A 24,001-nucleotide genomic window follows, 5' to 3' on the forward strand; every position below is an offset into this window, starting at 1 on the left:
TCTGGAAGGGAGCAAGTATGTGAGGGACTGTGCAGAGGAGACAAAGACCCACATGCAAACAAAAACAAAGAAATACACACACACACACACACACACACACAGAATATGTGTGGTCATAAAGAATTTTACCTACTTTATACAGCCATGATTACTTATAATTTTATACATGTATGTACATGTGTAGTTATAGGTGTTTATATGGGTACATATGTGTAATAAATACATGTATGCAAACATTTATATGCAATTATATCTTTATATATGATTCTACAACTTTTATATATCTGCATTATATATATATGTATATGCATACACAGTAACGTCTCGGAATGGTGGTGTGTAATTTTCTGGCGCTGTGAGGCAGGATACATGCGCGCATATGCGGATACGTAAGTACAAGGCACGTGCGAGCATCCTCGGGTCTTGCCGCGGCAGGCGGGGCCGGTCCCGGAGCTCGCGGGGGGCCCGGCCCGGCCGCTGCGCGGGGCCCGCGGTGCCGCAGCGCGGGGCGGCGGCGGCGGCGAACAAAGGGCCGGGGCGGGCGCTGCGGCGGCGGGCGGCGGCGAGGCCGGGAGCCCGCGGGCGGCCGCAGTGGGCGCCGCGGGGGCGGGAGCCGCCGGCGCCCCCCGGGGAGGCGCGGGGACGAGCCCGGCGCGGAGCCGCCGGGGATTGGCTCGGCCGGCGCGGGCAGGGGGTGACCTGGGGAAGCCATCTGCGGCACCAGCGGTTTTACCGATTTCGGGCGGTTTGTGTGTGCTGGAGAAAAGAGGGGCGGGGGTGGCCTCCTCGTTCCCCCCCCCTTTTTTTTTCAACTTTTGACGGGATTACCGGATCTCTGATGTCTCCGAGGGCAGCCCCGGCGCTGCTGCGACGCCCCGCGCCGCAGTCCTAGCGCGGGGCAGCGTGCGAGCGGCGGCGGGGCCGGCGGCCGGCGCCGCATCCATCCTCCCCGCAGCGGCGGCGGCGGTTCTCTCCGCCGTGCGCCGCTGCTCGGCGCGCCCGCGTTACAGAGGGAGCGCTCGCCACCCTCACGGCGCCTTCCCTTCTCGCGGGGGGCACCGCATTTGCCAAGCGGAGGGTTAAAAAAAAAGGAAAGGCAGAGAAAGAAGGAGGAAAATAGAGGCGCGCGCAACATGGCCACTCTGCTCCGGAAAATTGGCCTCATTCGGCTGCACAACAGGGACACGGAGGACCCCAAGCACCACCACCACCACCACCGCAGCAGCCAGCAGGGCTCCTCGCTGCGGGCCAAGGGCAGCCAGAAGAGCAGCAGCAACAAGGCGCCGCCGGCCAGCGCCGGGGGCGGCGGCGGCTGCAGCAGCAGCAGCAGCAGCGGCGGCGAGGGCAGCCCCGGCGGCCACAGGAGCAAGAAGGCGCCGGAGGCGGCGCGGCAGCCGGCGCAGCTCGGCCCGGGCGGCGGCCGGGAAAGGCCGAGGGAGGCGGCGAAGGAGCCGGGCTCGGCGAAGGAGAGCAAGGCAGCGCAGGGCGGCGGCGGCGGCCGGCCCGGCTCCGCGCCGCTGGGGCCGCTGCCCTCGGGCTCGGCGCCGCTGGTGCCCGCCGGCCGGCAGCAGCACTGCACGCAAGTGCGGACCCGGCGGCTGATGAAGGAGCTGCAGGACATCGCCCGCCTCAGCGACCGCTTCATCTCCGTGGAGCTGGTGGACGAGAGCCTCTTCGACTGGAACGTGAAGCTGCACCAGGTGGACAAGGACTCGGTGCTGTGGCAGGACATGAAGGAGACCAACACGGAGTACATCCTGCTCAACCTCACCTTCCCCGACAACTTCCCCTTCTCGCCGCCCTTCATGCGGGTGCTCAGCCCCCGCCTGGAGAACGGCTACGTGCTGGACGGCGGGGCCATCTGCATGGAGCTGCTTACCCCCCGCGGCTGGTCCAGCGCCTACACGGTGGAAGCGGTCATGAGGCAGTTTGCAGCCAGCCTGGTCAAGGGACAGGTAGGGTGTTCGTGTGCTGGAGCCGTCTCTGTGTGTGTGTGCATGTGTGTGTCTGTGTGTATTGGATGGGCACAACGAAAGGCAGCGGGTCAAACCTCCCAGTGGCTGACCTTGGCCAAGCTGGGGTGACACCTATCCCCGAGGTCTGAGCGTCACCGGTGGCAAGGAGATGGAGACAAACATTTTGCTCTTTTGGGGTCCCGTCTCAGGTAGTGTGGAGGAAGTGTGAGGCAGCTTGGAGGGGTAAGGAGCAAATGTCTCCATGGTGTCCGCCTGCATGTCTTTTGTGCCTATGCTTGACGCTGCTGCTTGGTGCACCCAGACATGTGTCCCTGAGGGATACCTCCCTCGCACTGCGCTAAAAGGGATCTGTCAGGTTTCGATGGGTTTTAGGATTCGAATTTGTGCCTCCTTCTCTTCACCCATTAGTCATACTTGCTGGTCCCCTGCTAGAAGTCCTGCCACTGCCTTAGGATGGAGCGCCTGGCGCAGCTCCTGGCTCTTTATCGGGTGCTATCCTGTACTTCTGCAAATCATGCAGGCGGAGGAGAGGGGACCTCTCTGCCCCAGCACCCTTTATTTCCCAGTTTTCAGTTTGATGCACCAGACAAAGGATTGGCCCAGAGACACACCTGGATTTCTTGCCTGAGCTGCTAGAAAAGTCATGTCCCTTTAAAAAATCTCACTGCCTGAAAGAACAAATAATTTAGTATACATGCTTTGATTGCAGCAGTTAGAAAATTCTACCAGGTCTTCTTTCTGGAACAGTTTCTTAAATCCCTCAGCACAGGATGTCAAATGATAGGCCATTTTCTCCCAACTGAACACGTTGGTGTTTTATGCTTTTTTTTTTCTCTCCTGCAGATTATCCTTTTTTTTTCCCCTCCTGCAGAATATGGTTAGAAAAGAAGTATTTCATAGGGAAGTTAAAATAAATGGGTAAATATTTCAGCTGAAACTCATGGCCTGTCCTTCTTTATGGTCATTCTAGAGGGCAACATACACATGGCTGCGGCAGGCTGATTTTTCTGCCTCACTTCATGGATGCCCTTCAACTCAATGGACACACACAGCTCCTTGTCTATCAGTCAATGAAGCTAAGTAACTTCTTCGATTTGCATCAGATCAGGGAGGGCAGAAAGAGTAAAATAATAGTGCTTTTTTTATTTGTTTAAAAAATGAGGTTACTCCTGTTGCCCTCTATGAAACTGCTTGCATGAGCAGAAATAAAGACACAGTTTGTCTTAACACAAAGTATTTATTTTGATTATTTAATGGACTCATTTGTAAGTGGATTTTCCACCTTTTTCCCAGTTTGATTCAGGCCTACTGCTCCTTTTTTTTAACCAGATAGTATTTTTCTCTGCACTTCATTTGAAGAGGTCAGGTTCCCTAGGTCACCTTGGGATATTAAAAACATCTACCAGAAAAAGAAAAGATCCTTAATTTACCTTGAGCACAAGGTATATTAAAGTTTTGTAACTACTAGTCTCACTACTTGCTAATCCATCTCTTTTTTATAATGATCATATTTCTCATTATTTTAAATAGGATTTAGAAGGATAATGCTAAAAATTCTCACCACTTTTTAATGATTGAATCTCTTTCTGCAGTACTGAATGTTGAATGTAAAAAGATAAAAGGAAAGTTTACTGGGATCACAGAAGGACTAATTAAAGAAACATATTAAATTATCTGATTAGTAATAAATATATAGTTACATGTTATATAACCTGGTACTTTTTTTTCCTTAAACCATTGAAGAGATTTCTAGAAAGTAATAATAATTTCTGGTAACAAAGGACCTCTATGTGTGCATCATTAATGAACAGATTTAAGATAAAAGAATTTCGGTAACATCCTTCCAGAAGTTTAAGATGTTAATTATAAAAAAGAGAATGGATATGTGCTTGTGGGATAAAAATAAAAAAGCTGAAAAAAAATACTGTTAGTAACTTAGTAATTAAATAGTTATCAAATGCATATTTCAAAGTCTCATGATGTGCATTCTAAGTTAAAATATTAATAGGTAATATTGATAAATTGAATTTCTCAGTTACAGACTTGTAATCTGTGATGGATTGCCGCTCTGTAATCATAGCCAGGCTCTGTGTAACACATTTCTGTAATCACACTCGGGTTATGTAATCCTGATTCAATTGCATAATACAGCTCAAAGTACAACAGACACTCCTATACTCCCATTTCATTTTGTATTTTATAGGTTACCTTCATTTTGACTGTAAATCCTGAATGAAAATAGGATCACAAAAATGTTGTAAATGCAGGTGCTTCATTTCCCTAAACTACAGGGCTGATTCTGGATAACTTCTGCTGTGCTGTAGACAGACTCATTGGCCACAGTGAGTCTTCAAGACCAAATAATGATGACTTACGTCAGGCTAATTGTGAATATTCTGTACTACTGTATAGTGCAAAGTATTAGGTAGGGTAGTACTCAGAAAGGTTGAAAGAACTAGTCCCATCTCCACTTTCTAAAAATGACGGTGCACGAGCAAGCGATGCTTGATAGTCCCCACGCCAGCAAGGGACTGTGAAGCTGGCGTAGCCGGTGCTGTGCTGATACGGCATTATAATGCCCTGCCTGGCTTTGTAAGTCTTCACAGCTGTATCCATATCCACTTGCAGGTTCTGGCTCAGTATGGATCCAACTCAGCTCCCATTACAGTTGCCGGGAGCCTTCTCCCTGTCTTTAATGGGATTTGCCTTGCAGAGTATATGGAAGATGGGGCCTTTAGTGGCATTTGCAAGAATAAATTAAAACCTTTAAGATTAAAAGAAATGTCACTGATTAGTAGTTTGATGATTTAGTGCAAAATTGTAAATAGTTGAGCCTGTGGCATGTATGGAAATATGTGTCATTAATATGACAGCAGATGTGAGTAGGCAGACCTGAACTTTTCACCAGCTTACAGTTTAATTTTATTAATTTGAATGATAAAACTAGGATAGTTGATTTCATTCACTGTTTATTATCAATCCTGTTTCCAAATACTAACTATAATGTTGCTGTTTAATGGTGGTATTTAATTCTTTGGAGAAAACTACAGTACTACTTAGTTTTTGTTGAATCTGAAAATAACCTATGAATCTATATAGCTTTTTTTTCCAACAGAATGATCAAAAAGCAAATGAAAGTAACACTGAAAATTTGTTTTGGGGCAGCCAAGACTCTTGACAAATTCAGATTTTTTTAAAAAAAAAAGATTTAAAGATTTTTTTAAGAGTAAAATGAAAGCTCATATAATTAATTCTGTCATTTTGCAAGTGAGACATTTGATCCAGGAGCTAGGCTCATAGGAAAACTGAAGGAATGAATCGAAGAAATGGAGGAGTAGCACCTTTCCACTGCTTTTTAGCATCGTGCTTAAGGCACTGCCCTTGTATGTGGGGAAACCTCGGGTCGGATTCCCTAGACCTGAGCAGGAATGTGAACTTGAGCGTGTCTCCTGGGAAGTTTTAAGATAGGCTGGGGGCTTCTCCAAATTCAGCAAGCAGGAAACCATCCCTCAGCGGACCATGCTTGAGGGATGCCCTACTTCACGGGCTGCAGCAGTACTCCCGTTAGGCCAGGAATTACTTTGTGTTTCTATGTGTACCCTCGCTTTCTATCACAAATACAGTATTTCACTGTGAGTGCTTTTAATCTGGAAAAACATTTAAAATGGAAAAGAGAGAGTTTCTGGTTGAATGAAACAATTCAGCAATTCCAAACTATGCTTTTTTTCCCTCAATTTTTTAGGGGAGAAAAACATGTTAATTAACAAACAAGTTGGGATTTGTTTGTTTGGTTGGTTCAGCCGTTCAGCTGAAAAATCAATTATTCACACAGCTCTAGCTGGTATCTTGGGGGGAATTATCAGTACATCAAAGGCCTAAAACTGTTTATCTGTCTGAAATTCAGAATCTTATTTCAAAAACTTTGTGTTGTCCTTAACTCAACTCTAGTCTTGGTTTTAAGGGGATAACACTGTGCTTGCTTCCTGTTAAGCCTATTGCTCCCTGGTTTCCCTCATACCAGGCAAAGTCTTGACTCTGCTGCACCAGTGAAAAAAATAGCTATTAGCTGCTGTTGGGCTGAGATTTCCCTCAAAGAATTAGGATGATACTAACAAAATAATTTAAATGTCAGTTGTTTGTTGTCCTAGAGGCAACTGTTTAACATTCTTATCTAGGCAGAACCTCCCATTTATATCTGTTTATCTAGGCTCTGTAAATTGTGTGTTTAGTGTTATTCCTTGTTAGTGGCACACTTTAAAGATGTTTGTTAATAATACGAACTTTAAAGCAGAGATTTTTAAATTAATCTATTATTATAATTTTCCTGATGGCTTCCTTGTCCTGATAATATTAATAACTTTTAATCACTGAAAAAAGAAAGCTGGAACATCTTCCAGTCATATGATAGTAATAAAAAAATGGGAGGTCACTTGTGATTATCATTGAATAATGTCCATGACTGCAGGCAGCATCAGTGTTCGAAAGAATATCCTCTCACTTAAATGGGACAGCAGATAATACGATCCCAACTGAGAAGAAAGGAATTTTGTCCGAAAGTGGAAGAGGATTTTATGTCCTTTAAACCAAATATTCACACTTTATATTTAAAAGGCAAAGATACCATAGCTTGTTTCCTTTGATGATGTTAGCAGGCAATTTGAAAAGTGAAATAAATCCATGATTCTTTTCACTGTAGAGGAATGATCTGGCTCTGGTTTAGTAGGAGTTTAAAAGAAGACAACATGGTGTATGGTAATGTAGGAGCAATACATCATGAGTTGCTCACTTTTTTTTAAGAATGACTGAAGTAGCTATACGTGATGGGGATTTTGGACCTAAGCTTGTAATAAAAATTATCAGTAACAGTCTTGTCCTCCTTTTCATGAGTTCTTTTAGTGGATGCTGGGGACAGGTCTACCAGCCAAAGGTAGCTATCAGCTACCAGATCATTCTGCGGATTACATCAGGTGAAAAGCTCTTCATTTTCAGGAAGATACACCCTCATTCTCCCAGGAAATAGGATAAACATGAAAATTTTGTCAGGATATGCTGTCCTGAAATAGGAAACCCCTGATTATGAGTGCTCTCACTCTCGGAGGCTTCTATGTAAGGGTTTAAATTAAAATCAAGATACAATTTGTAATTAAGATTCTACTTCTTGAATTCTACCCCAATATCAGTATCTAGTACTTCCGTCACTCACATTGTGAAGTTAGAAATATCTCAGTCGAATTTTGTTAGTTTACTTCAAGGGTTATGTGGCTTAGACGAATATTAGACTCATCTATCTTTCATTTTTTTAAATACTAGTATCACGACTGCTTCCTACTGAATTGAAACAATAGAGTGATATAATCACCAGGGTTATTTTATGAAAAACAAATATGGAATGTAGCTGTCAGTCATAGTGTAAATAGCTTCATCTTCATCCTTTTAAACAAAAGTATGAGTGAACAAATAGCAGATGGGACTTGCATAGTGTCCAGAAGGTCAGCAGACTGCAGGACTTTCACGTACGTATAGCAGAAATTAATTGCAAATCCGTGGGCTTTCACTATGCTCCAGATAACTCAGTTTGAGGCCTGTTGCCATCAATAAATCAGATAACCTCAAATGCTACAGATATGTGCAGAGACCACAGTGGTCACTAAATTATATGAAGCCATACTACCATATTAGGGCCTTAAAAATAAAAGTAGCTTGAATTTTGCTTTTTGTTGAGCAAATTATGCCAGTTACCCTCAAAGGAAGGAATGTTACTTTATGTCTATGGTTGAGAAACACATCAACTCCTATACAAAGATTACAGAGGAGACAAAGAATGTGATTATGGAGTTTGTACCCCATGAAAAGATATAAACTCTGAGTCAAAGATGTAGCAAATAATATTATTTAATAACAGAGGAAAATGAAATGTGTTGGCCTTCTAAGATTTTTCTTTTAGTGACATTGAGAAAGCTCAGGTTTTCAAGCTGAAGCTTAAGAGGGAGCATGTATTTGCTGTGCTGAGATGCTGGGAGTAATGAATGGGCTGGAAGAAACACTGTTCATGTGTACTCTGATATATTATTGTTCTGACTATAGACTGTGTTATTATGGAAATATATTCTACTGAGAGGAATGAAGACACAAGGATTCCAACTCATTGAAGTAGGAGGTTGTTTTAATTCTTTTAAACAGCAGAAGGAATATAATCTCCATTCTTCATATGCTTCAAAACATAAAAAAGAATTTTTTTTGCAGAGATTTTGAAGTACTTTCAGTTATCATCCTTATTGTTAGAATAGACATCGATTAAGTTAAATCACTGAATTGAGACAAACTGCTTACTTTGAAACATGCTTTTCTATCAGGTAGAACTAATTCTTTGTGTATTACTTGGGTGATCTCCTGTTCTGGATCATAACAAAACTAAATTTGCTCAAAGAGCAAAATTCCTCTTCACTGAATTGTAAAAGAAGTCCTCATTTTCTTCAGTGAAGGTGTTCAAATAGAACTGGTTTCTTTTATTTGTGCTGTAATGTGAGGAAGAGTTTCTCTTCCCTCAATAGGTTAGCCTTGAAAATACGCAGATTTCCTAGGGTCTACACAATGCCCAGAGACTTCCATGCATGGCCAGAGTCTTCTAGATAGAACTTCTGTAACTCCACAATAATTCTGGTCCTTATTTCATTGAAGTATGTTTGCCAGGCTTGATCCAAAGCATATCCTCTGAGTGGGTATCTCCTATTGCAAAGTGAGACTTTTGTTTCTTTTCCCATCTGAACTTCTTTGGACTGTGGAGAAAAAATGAAGATCTTCTCCTTCTTTGATGTGTTCAGTCTATCCCATACAGTTTCCAGTTTACAAATTATCTTCTCCTGCAACTGTCCAAAAAAAAGTAATGCTGATGTTAGGCACAGAGGATATCTGAGTATGGAAGGATCGCCAAGAACAGATTCTCTGCAGTTAATCAGGGAGAAGTTTAGAGGTCGCAATGATTGTTCTACCTGAATGACTCAAATTATATATTAAATTTAATGTGCACAGGATCCAGTTGGCCAACTTGTACATTGAATACCATTCTTTTGTTGAGTTATTGTTATAATTATTGTTGAATTATATCATATTATTGGAGAGTGTATGACATACGGGGCTGGTCTGACACATGGTTCAGTCATAGTCTATACAGTCATTTCTGGAGGATGCTGAAGACTGCCACAAATCTAACTCCAATTAAAAACTGTGGTATTTGAACAGATTCTAGAAGTTGCAGGACCAAGCTGCACAGGACTGTGACAGTACAGTTACCTAACCTAGCAGGCAGTGAAATCAGCACTGCATTGGGAGTTGCTTAACTTCTATTCGCTTTTCTCACTTGATTAAAAACATGAAAAAGCATAAGATAGGGAAAAATGTAGGTGTATTTTGCTGAAAATGAACTTACACTTCATATTGGTCTGTACAAATGGGTAAATGGCCACCATACTTCAGGTGTTCAAATGAATTCTGTTCTGAAATGGAATCAAGGTACCAATCTAACTTGCTCCATCCCATTTAAAAGGCAGATTGAGGAGTGGTACATAACTTATGCCTGTACTCAGCCATGTGGGACAGAGGCATGCCACATGCTTTGCTCATGCCCATGCAAGTTCTGTTGATGAAAAATGTCTTTTCTATCTACTTTGTGATTTCGTGCATGTTGTCAAATCAAACATCCTCAGAGATTTAATCCTCTTCTGCACAGGCTCTTCAAAATTCATGGAACTTCCACATTGACCTCTTGATAGAGTTATAAATTGGTAACTATCCCAAATCTAAGTCCAAAGATGACAGAAAATGAACTTGAGGAAAGAAGAGTAAGACAGCTTTATGAAATGGCCTGGAGCTCAAATACTTCTCATAGTCAGGTTTTATGAGATGAAGAATGACTAGATATTTGTCCTGGTCTTAGGTTTTGTGTTATAAATGGTAACAAAACTCCAGATCCAGTAAGAAGTATGGGACTTATTTCCATAATGCATGTGTGCATATGTGCCCTTAAGAAACCTGAAATATCACAAAGAAGAGGAAATCGAATCTTATCAAATTTTCTATAAACTTCTGTAAATGTCACATCTTCTATAAATTCAACAAGATAAGGATTTCTATAAAAAAATAATTAAAGTGTTTTTATAACTGGTCAGAAAAAAATGTATTTTCAGTTAGATCACTTAGCATGAGGAGAGATGATCCAAGTATAGCTTCCAGGTTTTGTCACTGACTTCAGGTACAACTGTGGTTAAGCCACATAACATCACTATATTCCTCTTTCTGATCTGTAAAATGTACATAATCCTTTTTTTTTCATAGATGATCTATAAGCACTCAGAAGCAGATGCTATATGAGTAGACGTCCATGTGGATCAATATGAAACAAATATAGTCAGGAGACTGACACATTCATACAAATAGAAGAGGAAAAAGCACATCGGTTTGTGACCCTAATGCTGCCATATTTGGTCCTAACTCACTTAAGTGTTCCTAAATGTAGTCTGTTTTTTCAGTTTCGTTTTTTCTCATGGTGAAACTTTGGGAAATGTGGAGCTAAGCAGTGTTTTTCTCCCTGTGGCACTCGTCCGGTCTTCTGTGGGCTGTAGCTTCTTTGGCCTTAGAATCCAGTGTGAAGAAGTGTTGGATTGGGTTGGGATGGGCTGGGTTGGCCTGAGTTTTTTTGCTTTGGTTTGGTTTACAACTGTGGCTTTGTTTAGCTTGGTTAACTGCAGTTGAATGAGGTGGATGATCAGTGGGCTGACCCAAAAAAGGGTTGCCATGTTCCCAGCCTTGTCACGTGGACTAAAACCTGCTCTTGATAACTGCTGTCATTTGATTCCATAGAGATGTAGTCCAGGGGGCTCCACAGAGAACTGACAAACAAAATGACTCGTGTCAGCTAGTCTAGCAGGTGACCTTTTGATGGCAGATAAGAGGGACTTTTTTTTGGCAGAAGCCCACCATTAGGCTAATTTAATCCATATTGTAAGAACAGATCTGCAGCACTAGAGGAGTTAGAGAGGCATATTCCAAGAATGTCATTAGCTGTCAAAATTCTCTTGTCCTTTTGCCAGAGCAAAGTTCATCCTACCCTTAAAACATGGGGAGGAAGTTTCTTAATCCTCAGCTATATAGAGGATTGTTATAGATGTTGTTGGCTCTGTGTTGGCTAAAGGGAAAGGCAAGGAAAAGCAGTGCAATGTTCTGTACCTTGTCAAACAAGGATTAGGGCTGTAGGTGTTCATATTGATTAAGAGCTAGTTGCAATAGACTGCACACAGACTAGTGACTGTTAATAATTACTCAGGTGGAATTCAGATTTCTTTTTCTAGGCAATGAATAGTCACATTCCCGAAAAAGAACAATTCATAGTATGCTCCAAAGCTGGAATTTACTGAATTTCCACTTCTTTCTAGGAATTATTCTTACAAAGGAGTTTAAAAGGGCATAGAAATATTGCATTGGAAATTACACATTTGCAGAAAAAACATTCAATCTTTAATTCACTCATGCCGTGACATTAAGAGCATTTGTCTGTGTCATTTTTCTATACTACATTTTAACTATAGCTAATAATTGTATATAGTGCAATATAAATTGTATGTCATTTCTGAGATATGTTTAACTGTGTCTCATCGGTACATTAAGGAAAGAAATTAAAACCATGTAATAGGGAGGGGAGAGAGGGTATACATTAAACTCTAAAAATGATGGTATGGCCTATTGCAGTCAGTTGTTGCATTGAAAGCGTAATATTAGCCCATTTAAGCATTGCTTTAATTTTAATGACCAGATAGTTTCTCTAAAGCCAGTAGAAATATTTTTCTCTAAAACTTGCTTAAATATTCTAAAAAGGACCAGTTTCATCTTTAACATTAAATACCTCTTTTACTTAATTGAAAACATAAGACTATATTTGTGTAGTATACAACTTTGAACGGTTGAGGTCAAAACCCATTAGTCACTGGTACATCAGTCGAACATGAGATAAACTAGAGCCTCATATTGTGCTCCAGCTTTTAGAAAAATCTGATTTTTTGTATCATCCATGGAGAAGCCTAGGACAACAAACTTACTTGGAAAACGGAGCACATACTTGCAGATGTCCTTCCTGTCTTTGGAGGGATCACCACAGGTGCAATGTGTCATGGTGAAATCTTCCTGTCTTTTGTGTGCCTGTCCAAACCTTTGCTCATTTTCTGTCTCTTGCCATTTATCTGTTGATGGGTCCCTAGAACCTGCTTCTTTGTGAGTACAGAAAGCTGCAGTGTGGCACACATGTAAAAGGTGAAGGGAGGAGATTAAACTTCACTCATACTTCCTTATGCCATCTTAAATTATGGCCCATATTTAGCCCCATGTCAGGAAGGCAAGTATCGTTTGTCCTTGGAGGACCAATCTCGAGTTATTTGCTTATACAGAATTAACAAAAGGAATGCAGGACTGAGGAGTTCACGTTAAAACTAGTGCTAATAGCATGAAGGCCTACTTGCTTCTGAGTTTGAGTTGGGTGTGTACTGTTTGTAATAAATACAATTATACAATACAATAAATATATTTTTTGTTAACTAGACAAGAAAAGAAAGTCTGCATGGGCTTGAAGACTGTATCATCTCGGAGATTACAGCATTGTGCAGCACAGGGACTTAAATCATTTTCAGGATAACCTCAATCATTTAAGAACTGATGGCCGAGTATAATGCATCTCTTAAAATTTGGGACTTGTATCAGTACGAACCAGAGTGAAACCTCTATCCTTGGAGGTTTCAAGGCCTAGCTACACAGTGCCACAGCTGACCGGACCTCAGTTGGCAGTCCAGATCCAAGCAGGAAGCTGGACTAGAGACCTGCAGGGTCCCTTCCGACCAACACTTCTGTGGTCTTCTGGTTCTGTGAGAGGCTGGTCACTGTTCAGTAGTTCATTGCTTTCAGGTAATGCCCAAACTAATACAGCGTGGAAGAACACCTGACACTGTACACTATGGCATTGAGCAAACCATTAGTTTTGTGTCTGGGAGCTACTACGATTATTTGACAAAAGAAATAAATCCTTTCATTGCTGCCACAGAAATCCCCTTGAGGCCATCCTGATTCTGGAAATACCAGAAGAAATGTTAGGAATGTTTTTCATGACACATAGGCCTAATGTGGGCGGAAGCATGATTGTAGTGGGATTGCAAAGCTAAAGAGGCATTGTATTTGGTATATCTGTACATGACTTAAGTCTGTCTTTGGACTACTTTATGACATGGTGTTGGGGAAGAGCAGATACAGTAAATTGCTGATAACAACTCTGAGAGACTTTAAAGACCTATTAGATGTTGAGCTGAATATTGCTGAGGATGCTGTACAATGTCACACCATATTCTAGAGCAGGGGGCATAGAGATGCACCGATGGTTTGGGAAAAATGTGGAAACTGCTGTGGCATCCCTAAGAAGTGAGCAAGCTGCCAGATCACACAATTTGCCCATAGTGCTGTGTAAATGAGGGTGCCAAATTCTGTGTGAGATTTACGTGAGGTCTTTTGCTGAATATGGATGGAGGGAGTGGTCCCTCTGTATCACCAGGGTCCTGAAAAGGCTACATGTAGCAGACAGTACCCCAGGAGGTCCTCTCCCAGCACAGTTAACAGGATTCTAGCTGGATCAGGAGCAGCTGTTTGTTGAAAACTGTTAGTTCGGACAGGGAGCGGGTGATTGATGTGCATTTGCTCACAGTGCCAAGTAAATTAGGTATAGTAGGAGCACAGATGAGTGAGAAGGCTCAGTGCAACATACATCCTCATGCATTTCAGCATTGCTCTGTAAAAACAGTTGGATGCTGTGGCATTACTTCCACCTTTCGTATGTTTCTGGCTTGTTAAAATTCTATCTTGATACATGCATAAAGTTACAGCAGATAGTAAAACTGAAATGTTCTCTCTGATTCTTTAATTAGTTTTTTTCAGCTATGAGAAGTGTCTGAAAGTATTGCAAATATTTAAATAAGCGCTGGTACAACTTTCTTAGAGTTAAAGATGTCATTAATATCTTTATGAAAAGCTTTCTTGGATTTTCTTTGTTGCTCTTAATCTTCTGTGGTATGTTCTCATCTTGTTCAGATATCAGTTTGATGTCCTTTCTTGACTGGGTGCTGGGTGCATCAAAACATTGGCTCTGCAAGTGATCTAGCCTTCTTACCATGGCCACAGTGACAACTTGTATAGTTTAGAGATTAAGCAATATACAATTATGTGCAACTGTGCTATGAGCTGTATAGTATTTACATACCGTATTTACTGTATTTATCATATTTGCAATATGCAGCAGCTCCTAGTCTCCTGGCCAGAGTTAAAGTGACTATATGTTTAAGTGGCAACCTGAAAACATCCTATAGTCAGAACTGGTAACTGTGTCTGTTAAAATCACAGTCTGACATTTTCTTTTATAATTATGTGCAAAACATCATTTTTAGTTAACTTTGGGAAAAGTTTTGTGGGAATGGTAACTTGCTAAAAATCATTAACACAGTCAATATCACTCCAGTATAGTGTAAAAAACATCTGAATTGTTTTGACTGAAATGCCACACTTCTTTCTCTCTACCTCAGATTTACATGAGGCACCAAACAGGGAAACTTTCAGCCCACAAGGTTAAATTTTATCCAAGTTATAAACACCCAACACGATATCAGTTAATAAGAGACTGCTAACCATGCCACCCGTAGCTGCTGTATAAGTATGTGGAAATACAAACATGGAAACTGGTAGAGTTAGCTAGTCTTTGATGATGCAGTCTACATACAGCCTGCATATGGTGCCTGAGTGCACTTTAGAAGTAGATTTAATGATTTGTTACCTTAATTACAAGTATGAAATACCTATGGAAAGATGCTCATTTCGTATGTTCTAACTACATTTTAGATGGCATGATAGTCACTGCAGTGTTGGAAGGCCAAAATATTGGTACATTCCTTGTTTCAAAGCAATAGGTAGTTGACATTGAATATGAGTGATGGTTGGTCTTAATACAAAAATCCTGCTTCTAGGTACAGAGTAGTGTGAGTACTATAACAAAGTTGAGGAAGACATAGATCATACTGTACTAGGTGCTATGCAAACAATTCAAAGAGGTATCAAAGCCTGAAAAGATAAAAAATCGTATGTATAAGACAAGAGATGGCAAATGGACCTAATCCATAAATTAAGTAGTGGAGTAGGTCTATGAAGTTATATTTGTTTTCAAAGGTACTTCATTGGTGAAATTTTGAGAACATCATTTCTTGTGCTGATTTCATCTGCTGTTGGACTTTTTCTTTTCCTATTTTTCTCTAAGTATGCTTCCAAAGGCAGCCTGGTTTACGAAGAAAATAGAAAATGTGTTTTGTAATAACAAAAATACTCCTACAGGATATGTAAGATAATTAACCAATGAGAATGTCTTACATTTTTAACACCCAGCTGCAATAGCAATTCTTGAGAGAAAAGCAATGTTAGAACTAAGACTCGTGAGATTTTGAAAAATATTACCGTTTTATGGAATCATTCCTTTTGTCAGAACTAAGAAGGAACATGTACTGAGAAATTTATTACATTGGTTAAATCAGGTACCATTCAGATCATCCTCATTTGGGAAATACTAATTGCTGAAATAGTGTGGGGATGGGGTAGTTGTCTTTGCTGTTTAGCCAGCAGAAGAGTATTTAAGAAGCAATACACTAATAGCCAATAAACAGAGGCCAGGGGAAAGGAGAGTAAAAACATCAAATGGTAAAATAGCTGTAAGACAGAACTATGTTGTCACAGAACCAAATGGGAATAAGCTGGCTGTGAATAAATCCAGTCTGGCAATTAGAAGCTGTTCCTAATCTTTAGATAGGCTAGGCTCTGAAACAAGAGAAACCACATATCAAAATTACTCATTAAAAGAGGAGTAGGAAACAGCTTTTTAAACTCTTATGGCCATAATTTTATTGTAATGATAGCAGTGCTGAACACAAAAGCATAACTGTGCAATATTGTGACAACTTTCTAGGAGGAGATGATTTGTCCCAGCTGCAAAGTAACCTCATTCATTTTAGTCTGTAAAAATAATTTTGATACTCTGAGGACACAGTCGATTGCTGCTTTTCTTTTTTCCCTTTTTTTCCTCCACATACCTATTTCTTTTTTCATTATTACTTGCTACATATGATTAAGAATGGCAATTTTCAGTTTACATTCCAAACTGGCAGCAAAACATGGGAAGCAAAAAATACAACCCGGCCCAGCATTTTCAGCAAAAGAATGTAAAAATGAGAACATATTAATTTGGTTCTTAATAACTGTAATACTGTAGTACAGTATCTGCTCATCAAATACTATTTATTGAAACAAAAGTTTTCAGGACAGTCTATCAGTTTATAAAAATTTTTAGATTTGTGACTATAGTAGATGTCTGTAATGTGACAAAACCAATAAACATAAATACTTTAAAGACTATTATTGTTGTAGAGTAGGATAAATCTGCAGCTGTATTTCTCTCGTGTCTCTGTTACTTGGTAATTGCCATGGACCAACGTGCAAAATGAGGTAAGCTATTCGTAACTCATTAAATGTTTACATTGCCAGAGATTTGAAATTATATCCTGCTGTGCATTTAGAGGTAAAATTTAATTCCAAACTAATAAAGATGCTGTATTTTTGAGTGTTTACATTTTCATTTATCATCAAACCAATGTGTTGTGAAGAGAGAGTAAACAAAATAGGGTTTTTTGATGGAGTTTGGAAGCAAGTTGGTTATAAGGTTGTTAAGAAATGCCATGATCTCTGCTCAGGCCTGCACTCGTGATCATATGCAGGCATGAAGATTTAACACTCTTATGCTCCAAACATCTTATGGCAAAGGTCCCTTCATTTGTTTGAATGGGTCCTCGCACAACGGAGATGAGCAGCCGTGGCTTTTCACTATGCTCAGGGCAGGGTGCCAGCACATGGCTTCTCTGGGAAAAAATAGCCTAGCAGATGTCTTTTCTCCTTTACTGCATATCGTTTTTAATCATCACCAATAACATATTTGCCCCAGTTTGGGGACTCTTTTGTGGTATCCATAAATGAATGCCTGTTCGTCCAATTTGTTGAAAACTTCCAACTGTGGTTTTCAGCTGCATATTCATGTGTTTAATGAAGGTTTTCTCTTTTGTTTGGTGCAGGGCCGTATCTGCAGAAAAGCTGGCAAATCAAAAAAGTCATTCAGTCGTAAGGAAGCTGAAGCAACATTTAAGAGTTTGGTGAAGACCCATGAAAAATACGGGTGGGTCACCCCACCCGTCTCTGATGGCTGATATTAGCAACCGGCACTTGGCAAAAATGCTAAACAGAAGTACTATGACATCTCCTCAGTGCTGTACACCACCCATCCTTTTCTATTTCAGCTTCAGTTACATACCATGAATGTCAAGGAGACACCTAAGTTATTTATAAACAGATGTGTTTACAAAGGAAGAGAAAAAAAAAAGCTGTTGAGGATTATATTTCAAGATTGGAAACCGATCGTCATTGAAGCCACCTGAGTGGAGGTTGAGTTGGCATCATTAGCCCCCATATGAACCACATTGTCTGCAGCTTCTTTCCATGACAGCAGCACCAAACAGTGGTACTGGAAAGTCTATCCATTACTACTCAATTCATTTAAATGTAAATGAAACAGTTAATATTTAATAGGGAAGCAGTGCATTGCAGGTACATGTTTGCTGTGCTGTTTATCTTTGTCTCCTAGCAGGTCAACATAACTTGAAGATTTGTCTTTATGTGGAACTGTGGTCTGCTGTGACTAAATTTAGACCTTATTTGTGTTCTATATATGACCTTTAATTCATAAATGGAACAGAATTACGATGATGAAAGGTTCTAGCATTGAAAAAATTATTAAGTGGAATCAACCAACTGGCTACCATACACCATCTATGCTGATATTGTGGTGTGCTGTTCAGAAACAAACCAGTGTAGTTAACTGGAGTTTAGGTGATTTTTTTAAACCCACTCACTCCAAAGTTTGGAGTGGCTGATGGTAGCAGAACCGTTACTAAACCTTCCAGTACCTTTTACAGTAGCATGTGACCTGTCAGTTCTGCAAAATGGCAAAAAAAACAGATGGAAAGGGACAAAGCAACGTTAAAAAAATTATCTCCTTAACTTTAAAATGATGTGCCAGTAACAGAGTAAAACTTTTTAAAGCAAATGAAACATGGTTTGTAAAATGATTTGCATGACTGGATTCTTCTTTTTTTTCTTTTTACTCAGTAGACATCGTATGTACTTAGAGCCCAGTGTCTGAGAAACCCCCGATGTATATAAATCTCCTGTTATTTAATCATTAAAATTTAAGTTTTCTGGTGAACAACTTAAAAACCCTTTTAAGGGACTCCAAAAAATCTGAAGGTAGCATTTAGAACATTATAAGAAAAGCATTAAAAAAATGTGGAATTGAAATGGAAAATCGTATGGACACATGCTGAATAAAATCACCAGTATCATTTTCATTGCCTCAAGAATTCAATCATTTTGGCCAACTTGTGTATTCAAAGTAATAGATTTCTTACTGTGAAATTCTAGAAACCTTCTAGATATATCCATTGTGGTAATATTTTAATTGAAAGTGTGATATAACATTGATTGTAATATTGATTGACTTTGGAGGAAAAAGGATATATGTTTGAAAGCGCTTTCCATTATATGTCTAACACAGGACCAAATGAAAATGGTTGAGCAGCTTCTGGTAATATTACAAGAGCAGTGGAGACTCTAGAGGGAGTTTAGGGGTTTAGAGTTTGATTTCAAACTGCACACAATGGAGAAGAGCAAAAGAATAACAAAGAAGGAAGGAATTAGAATGCAAACGAACAAGTAGCAGAGCAAGTGTCCAGCACTCTGACTACCTGTGATCTCCACCTGGTGTGCCTTATCTCAATTTACATTGCAGTAAGAAATGCCTTTTACCAGAAATATGCACAGACTCTAATTTATCCCATCCTGTTTTATACTTACAGTATAAGACAGTAGTGTTATTCATTGTGCATCAAATAATTTCCCCCTCAAACCTTGTGTATTAATTCTGTGCATCCAACAGTAGAACGTAGCTTTAAGTGAGGAAAACATTGCATGTCATTTATTTATGCTTTTTTCATAAATATAATTTTTTGTTGTCCTTTATGAAAGAAGAAACTAGCGTGTTTTGTTAGGCATTGAATAATTTTCAGTCCCTGAAGGGAGCTGCTGAGAATGTGTAGTGGGGTCTAGCACTGAAAAGCATAAGGTTTGTTGTTTCCTTTTCTTAAGCTCTTCCTTCGTCAGCACAGAAGCACTTCTGCCCAAAAGCAGTGCAAGGATGTAGTAAATCTTGGGGAGGGGACTATCACGTTCTCTGCTGTTTTTTAGCTTGTATCTGTCAGTGGGTTGTTTTAAATCTTCCTGAGAACCTTAACTTAATATCTAATCGAAGGGCTAGCTAGAAGGAAGGTAGCAGGTGGATTACTACTTCTTCCCTCAAACTTACTTGTTATGTATCTTCTTAAGTACGCTTTAAATAGTTATCACAAACATCATTGCTAAAAATCACAACAACCTTCTGGCTGTAGGAGGTTCTCTGCATCATTTAGCATTGTGGAGCAGTAGGAAAGGCAAATCAGAAAATCTGGAGTGCTGAAGCAGTAGCAGAAGGGGAGCAGGGTGTATATGATAAGCTATAGCAACCAATAGCACAGAAAGGAGGAAAAATATCTTGCATAAACTAGGGCAGGATGAAGTTCCTACCATACCAAGAATAAGAGTGCTCCTGTTGAAGAGCCAACGTACAGAAAGAGCTGCCCATGCTTGGAGGAAATGAAGGAAAAGGAGGACAGCAGAGAGCACAAGGATTGTGCTGCTGCCTAGGGAAGAAGGGAGACTGTTAGGAATAGAGTTAATTAAGAGATTCAGAAAAAGAGTTGATCTATTTTAGGAAAATTAGTGCATGTTTTTTTGTCTGGCTATATCAGTAACTTATGCATGCATGCTATTACTGAAGAAAAAGCTTTGTTTTTTCTGCAATGGATAAGCCTAGAAAAAATGAATGAGAAAACTGGGAAAGGAAAGATACGTGAGAGAAAGGAAGAAGGCTAGAGCTAAGGGGGGTGGGAGAGTATATTAGTGGACAACAAAAACACAGGCAAAAAGAAGCCTGTTCATGGAAGAAGAAAAACAAGCAATCAAAGGGGAATGTCATAATCAGGTAGATGCAACAAGGAGGGTTAAAGGACAGCAGTTTAGATAGCCCCTACTGCAAGAGTTGATTGCAGAACTGCTCCAGGTGCCTTTATGTCATGCAGAGGAAGCTTCAATGAAAAAAAGATCCTTGAAGTCCTTTCTGTCTGTGTCCTAGAAAGTGTTATCTGCTTCCTCCTTGCTCCATCTTCCTGGCAGCTGAGGAGAATATTAGAGTCAAGTGTCATTCCCAGATTCTAAACTCAAGCAGGCCCAAAGCAAAATAGTTTAGTCAGTTTTTGGTTTTGTCGAAGGTCCTGGATATCAAAGTAGTGAGGGATTTCTTCTCCATACATTCCCCTTTATCCAATCCAAAAACTCCTATGAGATCTTGTAAATCAGCACCTCCAGCTCTCATTATATTCATATGATCAAGAATATTATTTTCCATCTGCTGTCCCCAGAACAATTAATTTGAAACTAGCATCTAGGGAGTCATAAATTTATATTAGGAGGCTACTTCTTGGCTGTTTTAGGTTATATTCTTTTGAAGGACTCTCTCTTGAGTCCAAAAAGGCTACTCAACTGAGTATGGGCACTGAATGAAGAAAGCCTATAATAAAGAAAGAAAGCTCGCTGTGAAAACCTGAACACTGAAAGATCTCCAGGAAGAAGATTATGATTTATATACTAAAACATTTCTGTGACTTTAAAAATTGTTCCTAAAAATCAACAATCAAACACCCAGCAGTCAAAGAAGTCCTGAATTTACCCTTGTTTTCTTTCCCAAAGATGATGTGCCTTGTTCATTCTAAGCCCCAAATCCAAGGAAAAATAATAGATACGGTCTGTTTATTTAGTATTGCAGCACTATATTGTGTTCAAAAAAACCCCCTTTCAATCCATTCTCCTAGTCCAAAGCAGTACATAAGGTCCTAAAATAGAGCTTCTTGTATAGTTAGCAGGGTCAGAATCACAAAGCATTTCTAGTACAACAAATCCACATGATATAACTCTGTAATACATATTTATTTTAGAAAATTTAGAAAAACATAATTCTAAGTCACAAGTGCCAAGCAGTGATCTCTGTATCTTGGACAGTACACTGGTGTGTATATACTCTTCATTCCACAAGAATTTGTAATATTAAAGAATATAATCGTGACATGTTGACTATACAGAGAAAATGTTGCAGAACTAACTGATGTTTGGCATTCAAATCTCTTGATTTTTCTTTGCCACATTTTACTCCTTTTTCAAGATTTTCAGACACAGACATGGAGCTATAGTGTCTTGGTTTTATACCAGCATCAGGATCAGCATGGCTATCTACTGACTCAAATAAGATGATCTGTTATGAGCATACTTTTCTCATTGGTGAGATTTTTAGGGGATAGCTATCTTCCAGACAGAGCTATGTACTGAGGATTTACTTTTTATTGATACATGGGCAGAGGTGAGGTAAGCATAGGCATATGAAGGCTTATCTGAACTGACATTAGGAACCATTTGCATAGAATCAGTGCAAAAGGTTTGTCTATTCCCTATAGCAGGTAAATTCTGGCTAAGAAGGTTTTTCAATGTGTACTATGAATGACACAGACAGAATTAAGCAGACTAACCTGCTAGTACAATGTACTTTTCTAGTTAACTATCAATACCTGGCAAGCACTAACCTATATTAAATGTTTTCTGCAAAACACATCACTTTTTGCAAAAAATGACAATAGAGACACTGAAGAAAAGCTGCTGGACATATATTTTCTCCAGCTTTCCAAGCGAATTCCAACAGGGAGGGTGCAACCCTGATCTAAGTGGAATAGAGCAACAGAGAGGGCTGGGCAATATCATAAGGGTATGAACTGCCTTGTGAGGGGTCAGCGGTGAGAAGTTGGGGTCATCAAACCCCTCAGCTTAGCTGGACAACATGCAGCCTATCTTGCATCCATATCCTGCAAGTTCTTTACAACCTTCTATATGCACTGGATTAAGTTAAACTGTACCATATGGCTCTGACCTGGGTTTGGTTTTGCAGAGCAAATGAGTTACTAAATATACACTCAAAGTTTTCATAGTATGATAGTGACACAGTTAAAGTTTTGCTTGCACTGAAGAATAACATAGCTTTCAAACTAGGTCCAAGGACAAATAGGATGAATGTAAGTCACTCACTACTATCAGCACAACTACATTGGCGAGGAAGTTTCATTTGTATATCAAAGAACAGAGGCAAGGTACTGCAGCAAGAACAGCCAGTAGGACGTTGTATGAAGTTATAGAACAAAGATAGAACATGACTCCTTCCCCAGCCACAACTTTATTATTGACAATCTATATTGCTCTCCTTTGTAAATTTATCTCCCTATAAATCACTTCCAAACTTTACTGATATACTAAGGAAACCTTGAAACAGATCATATATGTTTACATTTAAAACCTACATTTAATTCAAGAAGCAGTCAAATGGTATTCTGACACCTGCCAAATTTTGCCAACAACATCCTCGTGCTAGTAAACCTTGGGCAAATCAATGAGGATGGTAGTTAACACAAAAATAGAAACTACAATTTAGATGTTTGACTTGATCTTTTCCACAATTTCTTTGTCTTTCAGTGTGATTGATTTAAAAATAGAACACAAAGATAACTGCAGTGAAACCAGTATGGCATTATTTATTTATAATAGCTCTTTTTGCTCATGCTGCTAAATAAGGTGGCAAGTAAATATTCATTGCAGTTGTGTTTTGCTGGATGAGAATTCAGAGATCACTCCTCACACTCTGAAGACTTTGTGGTTTATAATCAGTGTTTGCCACTACCTTTAACATTCTTTTTTTTTTGTTGTCAACTATTTTTGTGTTTTCTTCCTCAGTCATCCCACGTATTTTAAATTACTTATGTTTTGCTAACAGAAATATTTGAAGTATATCACAGGTCCTCTCTATAAGAACTCAGTGAAATTTAACAGAACCAAATCTAATTGTCTGTGTGATTTAGAAGAGTTCTTGGTTTGCCATTTGCATTAAGATTTATAGATTTTTACTAAAGAGTCCCCTTTGAAGTTTCTCAATACAATTGAGACTTTGCATGCAGCACAAAATCTGTGCTATCATGAATTAGCATGTATCTTGGGACTGAAAGCAAACTATCTTTAAGAGAAATTTAGACTGTATCTCAAAATTGTTTTGTTCTGAGAATGTGTGATAACATTACAAACACAGGTCATGCCTTCTCTTTGATGAGATTTTTTTCTGATTTCCTTAATCATTATATACATATTAGTTATATTAGTAGCATTTTAATAATACCCCTAAGTTGGGAGGAGTGGTCAATATTCTGAAAGGTGAAGCTCACATTTGGGAGAGCCTGAACAAGCTGAAAGAATGGGCCAACAGCTACTTCATGAATCTCTACAGTAACAGATACTAAGTCCTGTCCTTTGAGTGGAGCTGTCCAATTCAATAGAGTAGGCTGGACAGTTAACAGCTCCTGAGGAAAGGACCTGGAAGAACAGGTGGACAGCAAGTTTTACAGTGTGCCCTTGTCTTGGTGACAGCTAACCACATGCCTGGCTGCATTAGCAAGGGTATAGCCAGCAGGTCAAGGGCAGCGATGCTTCCCTTCATTCTTGTGCAGCCACATCAGGAATGCTGTGTCCAGTTTTGAGCTCTCCTATACAAGACACATTATGGAGCGAGCCCAGGTGAGGGCCACCAAGAGGGTTCAGGACCAGGAACACACAGCATGTGAGAAAAGGCTGAGAGAGAAGGCCTAAAATGAAAAGGGTGAGGGCGTTTTACTGCAGTCATCCAATAC

At 39.9% G+C, this 24,001-nt stretch overlaps 1 protein-coding gene across 1 annotated transcript; it reads left to right on the top strand.

Moving 5' to 3' along the window:
- Positions 1-1,586: 1,586 nt before the first annotated feature.
- UBE2QL1 (ubiquitin conjugating enzyme E2 Q family like 1) lies at positions 1,587-17,298 on the top strand. Its single transcript, XM_062567981.1, has 2 exons — positions 1,587-1,955; positions 17,159-17,298. The coding sequence occupies exons 1-2, from the start codon at positions 1,602-1,604 to the stop codon at positions 17,288-17,290; spliced, it is 486 nt and encodes a 161-aa protein (XP_062423965.1). The 5' UTR covers positions 1,587-1,601; the 3' UTR covers positions 17,291-17,298.
- Positions 17,299-24,001: the final 6,703 nt, after the last annotated feature.

This window comes from Rhea pennata, chromosome 2 (assembly GCF_028389875.1).
Source record: "Rhea pennata isolate bPtePen1 chromosome 2, bPtePen1.pri, whole genome shotgun sequence".
Taxonomy (NCBI): Eukaryota; Metazoa; Chordata; class Aves; order Rheiformes; family Rheidae; genus Rhea; species Rhea pennata.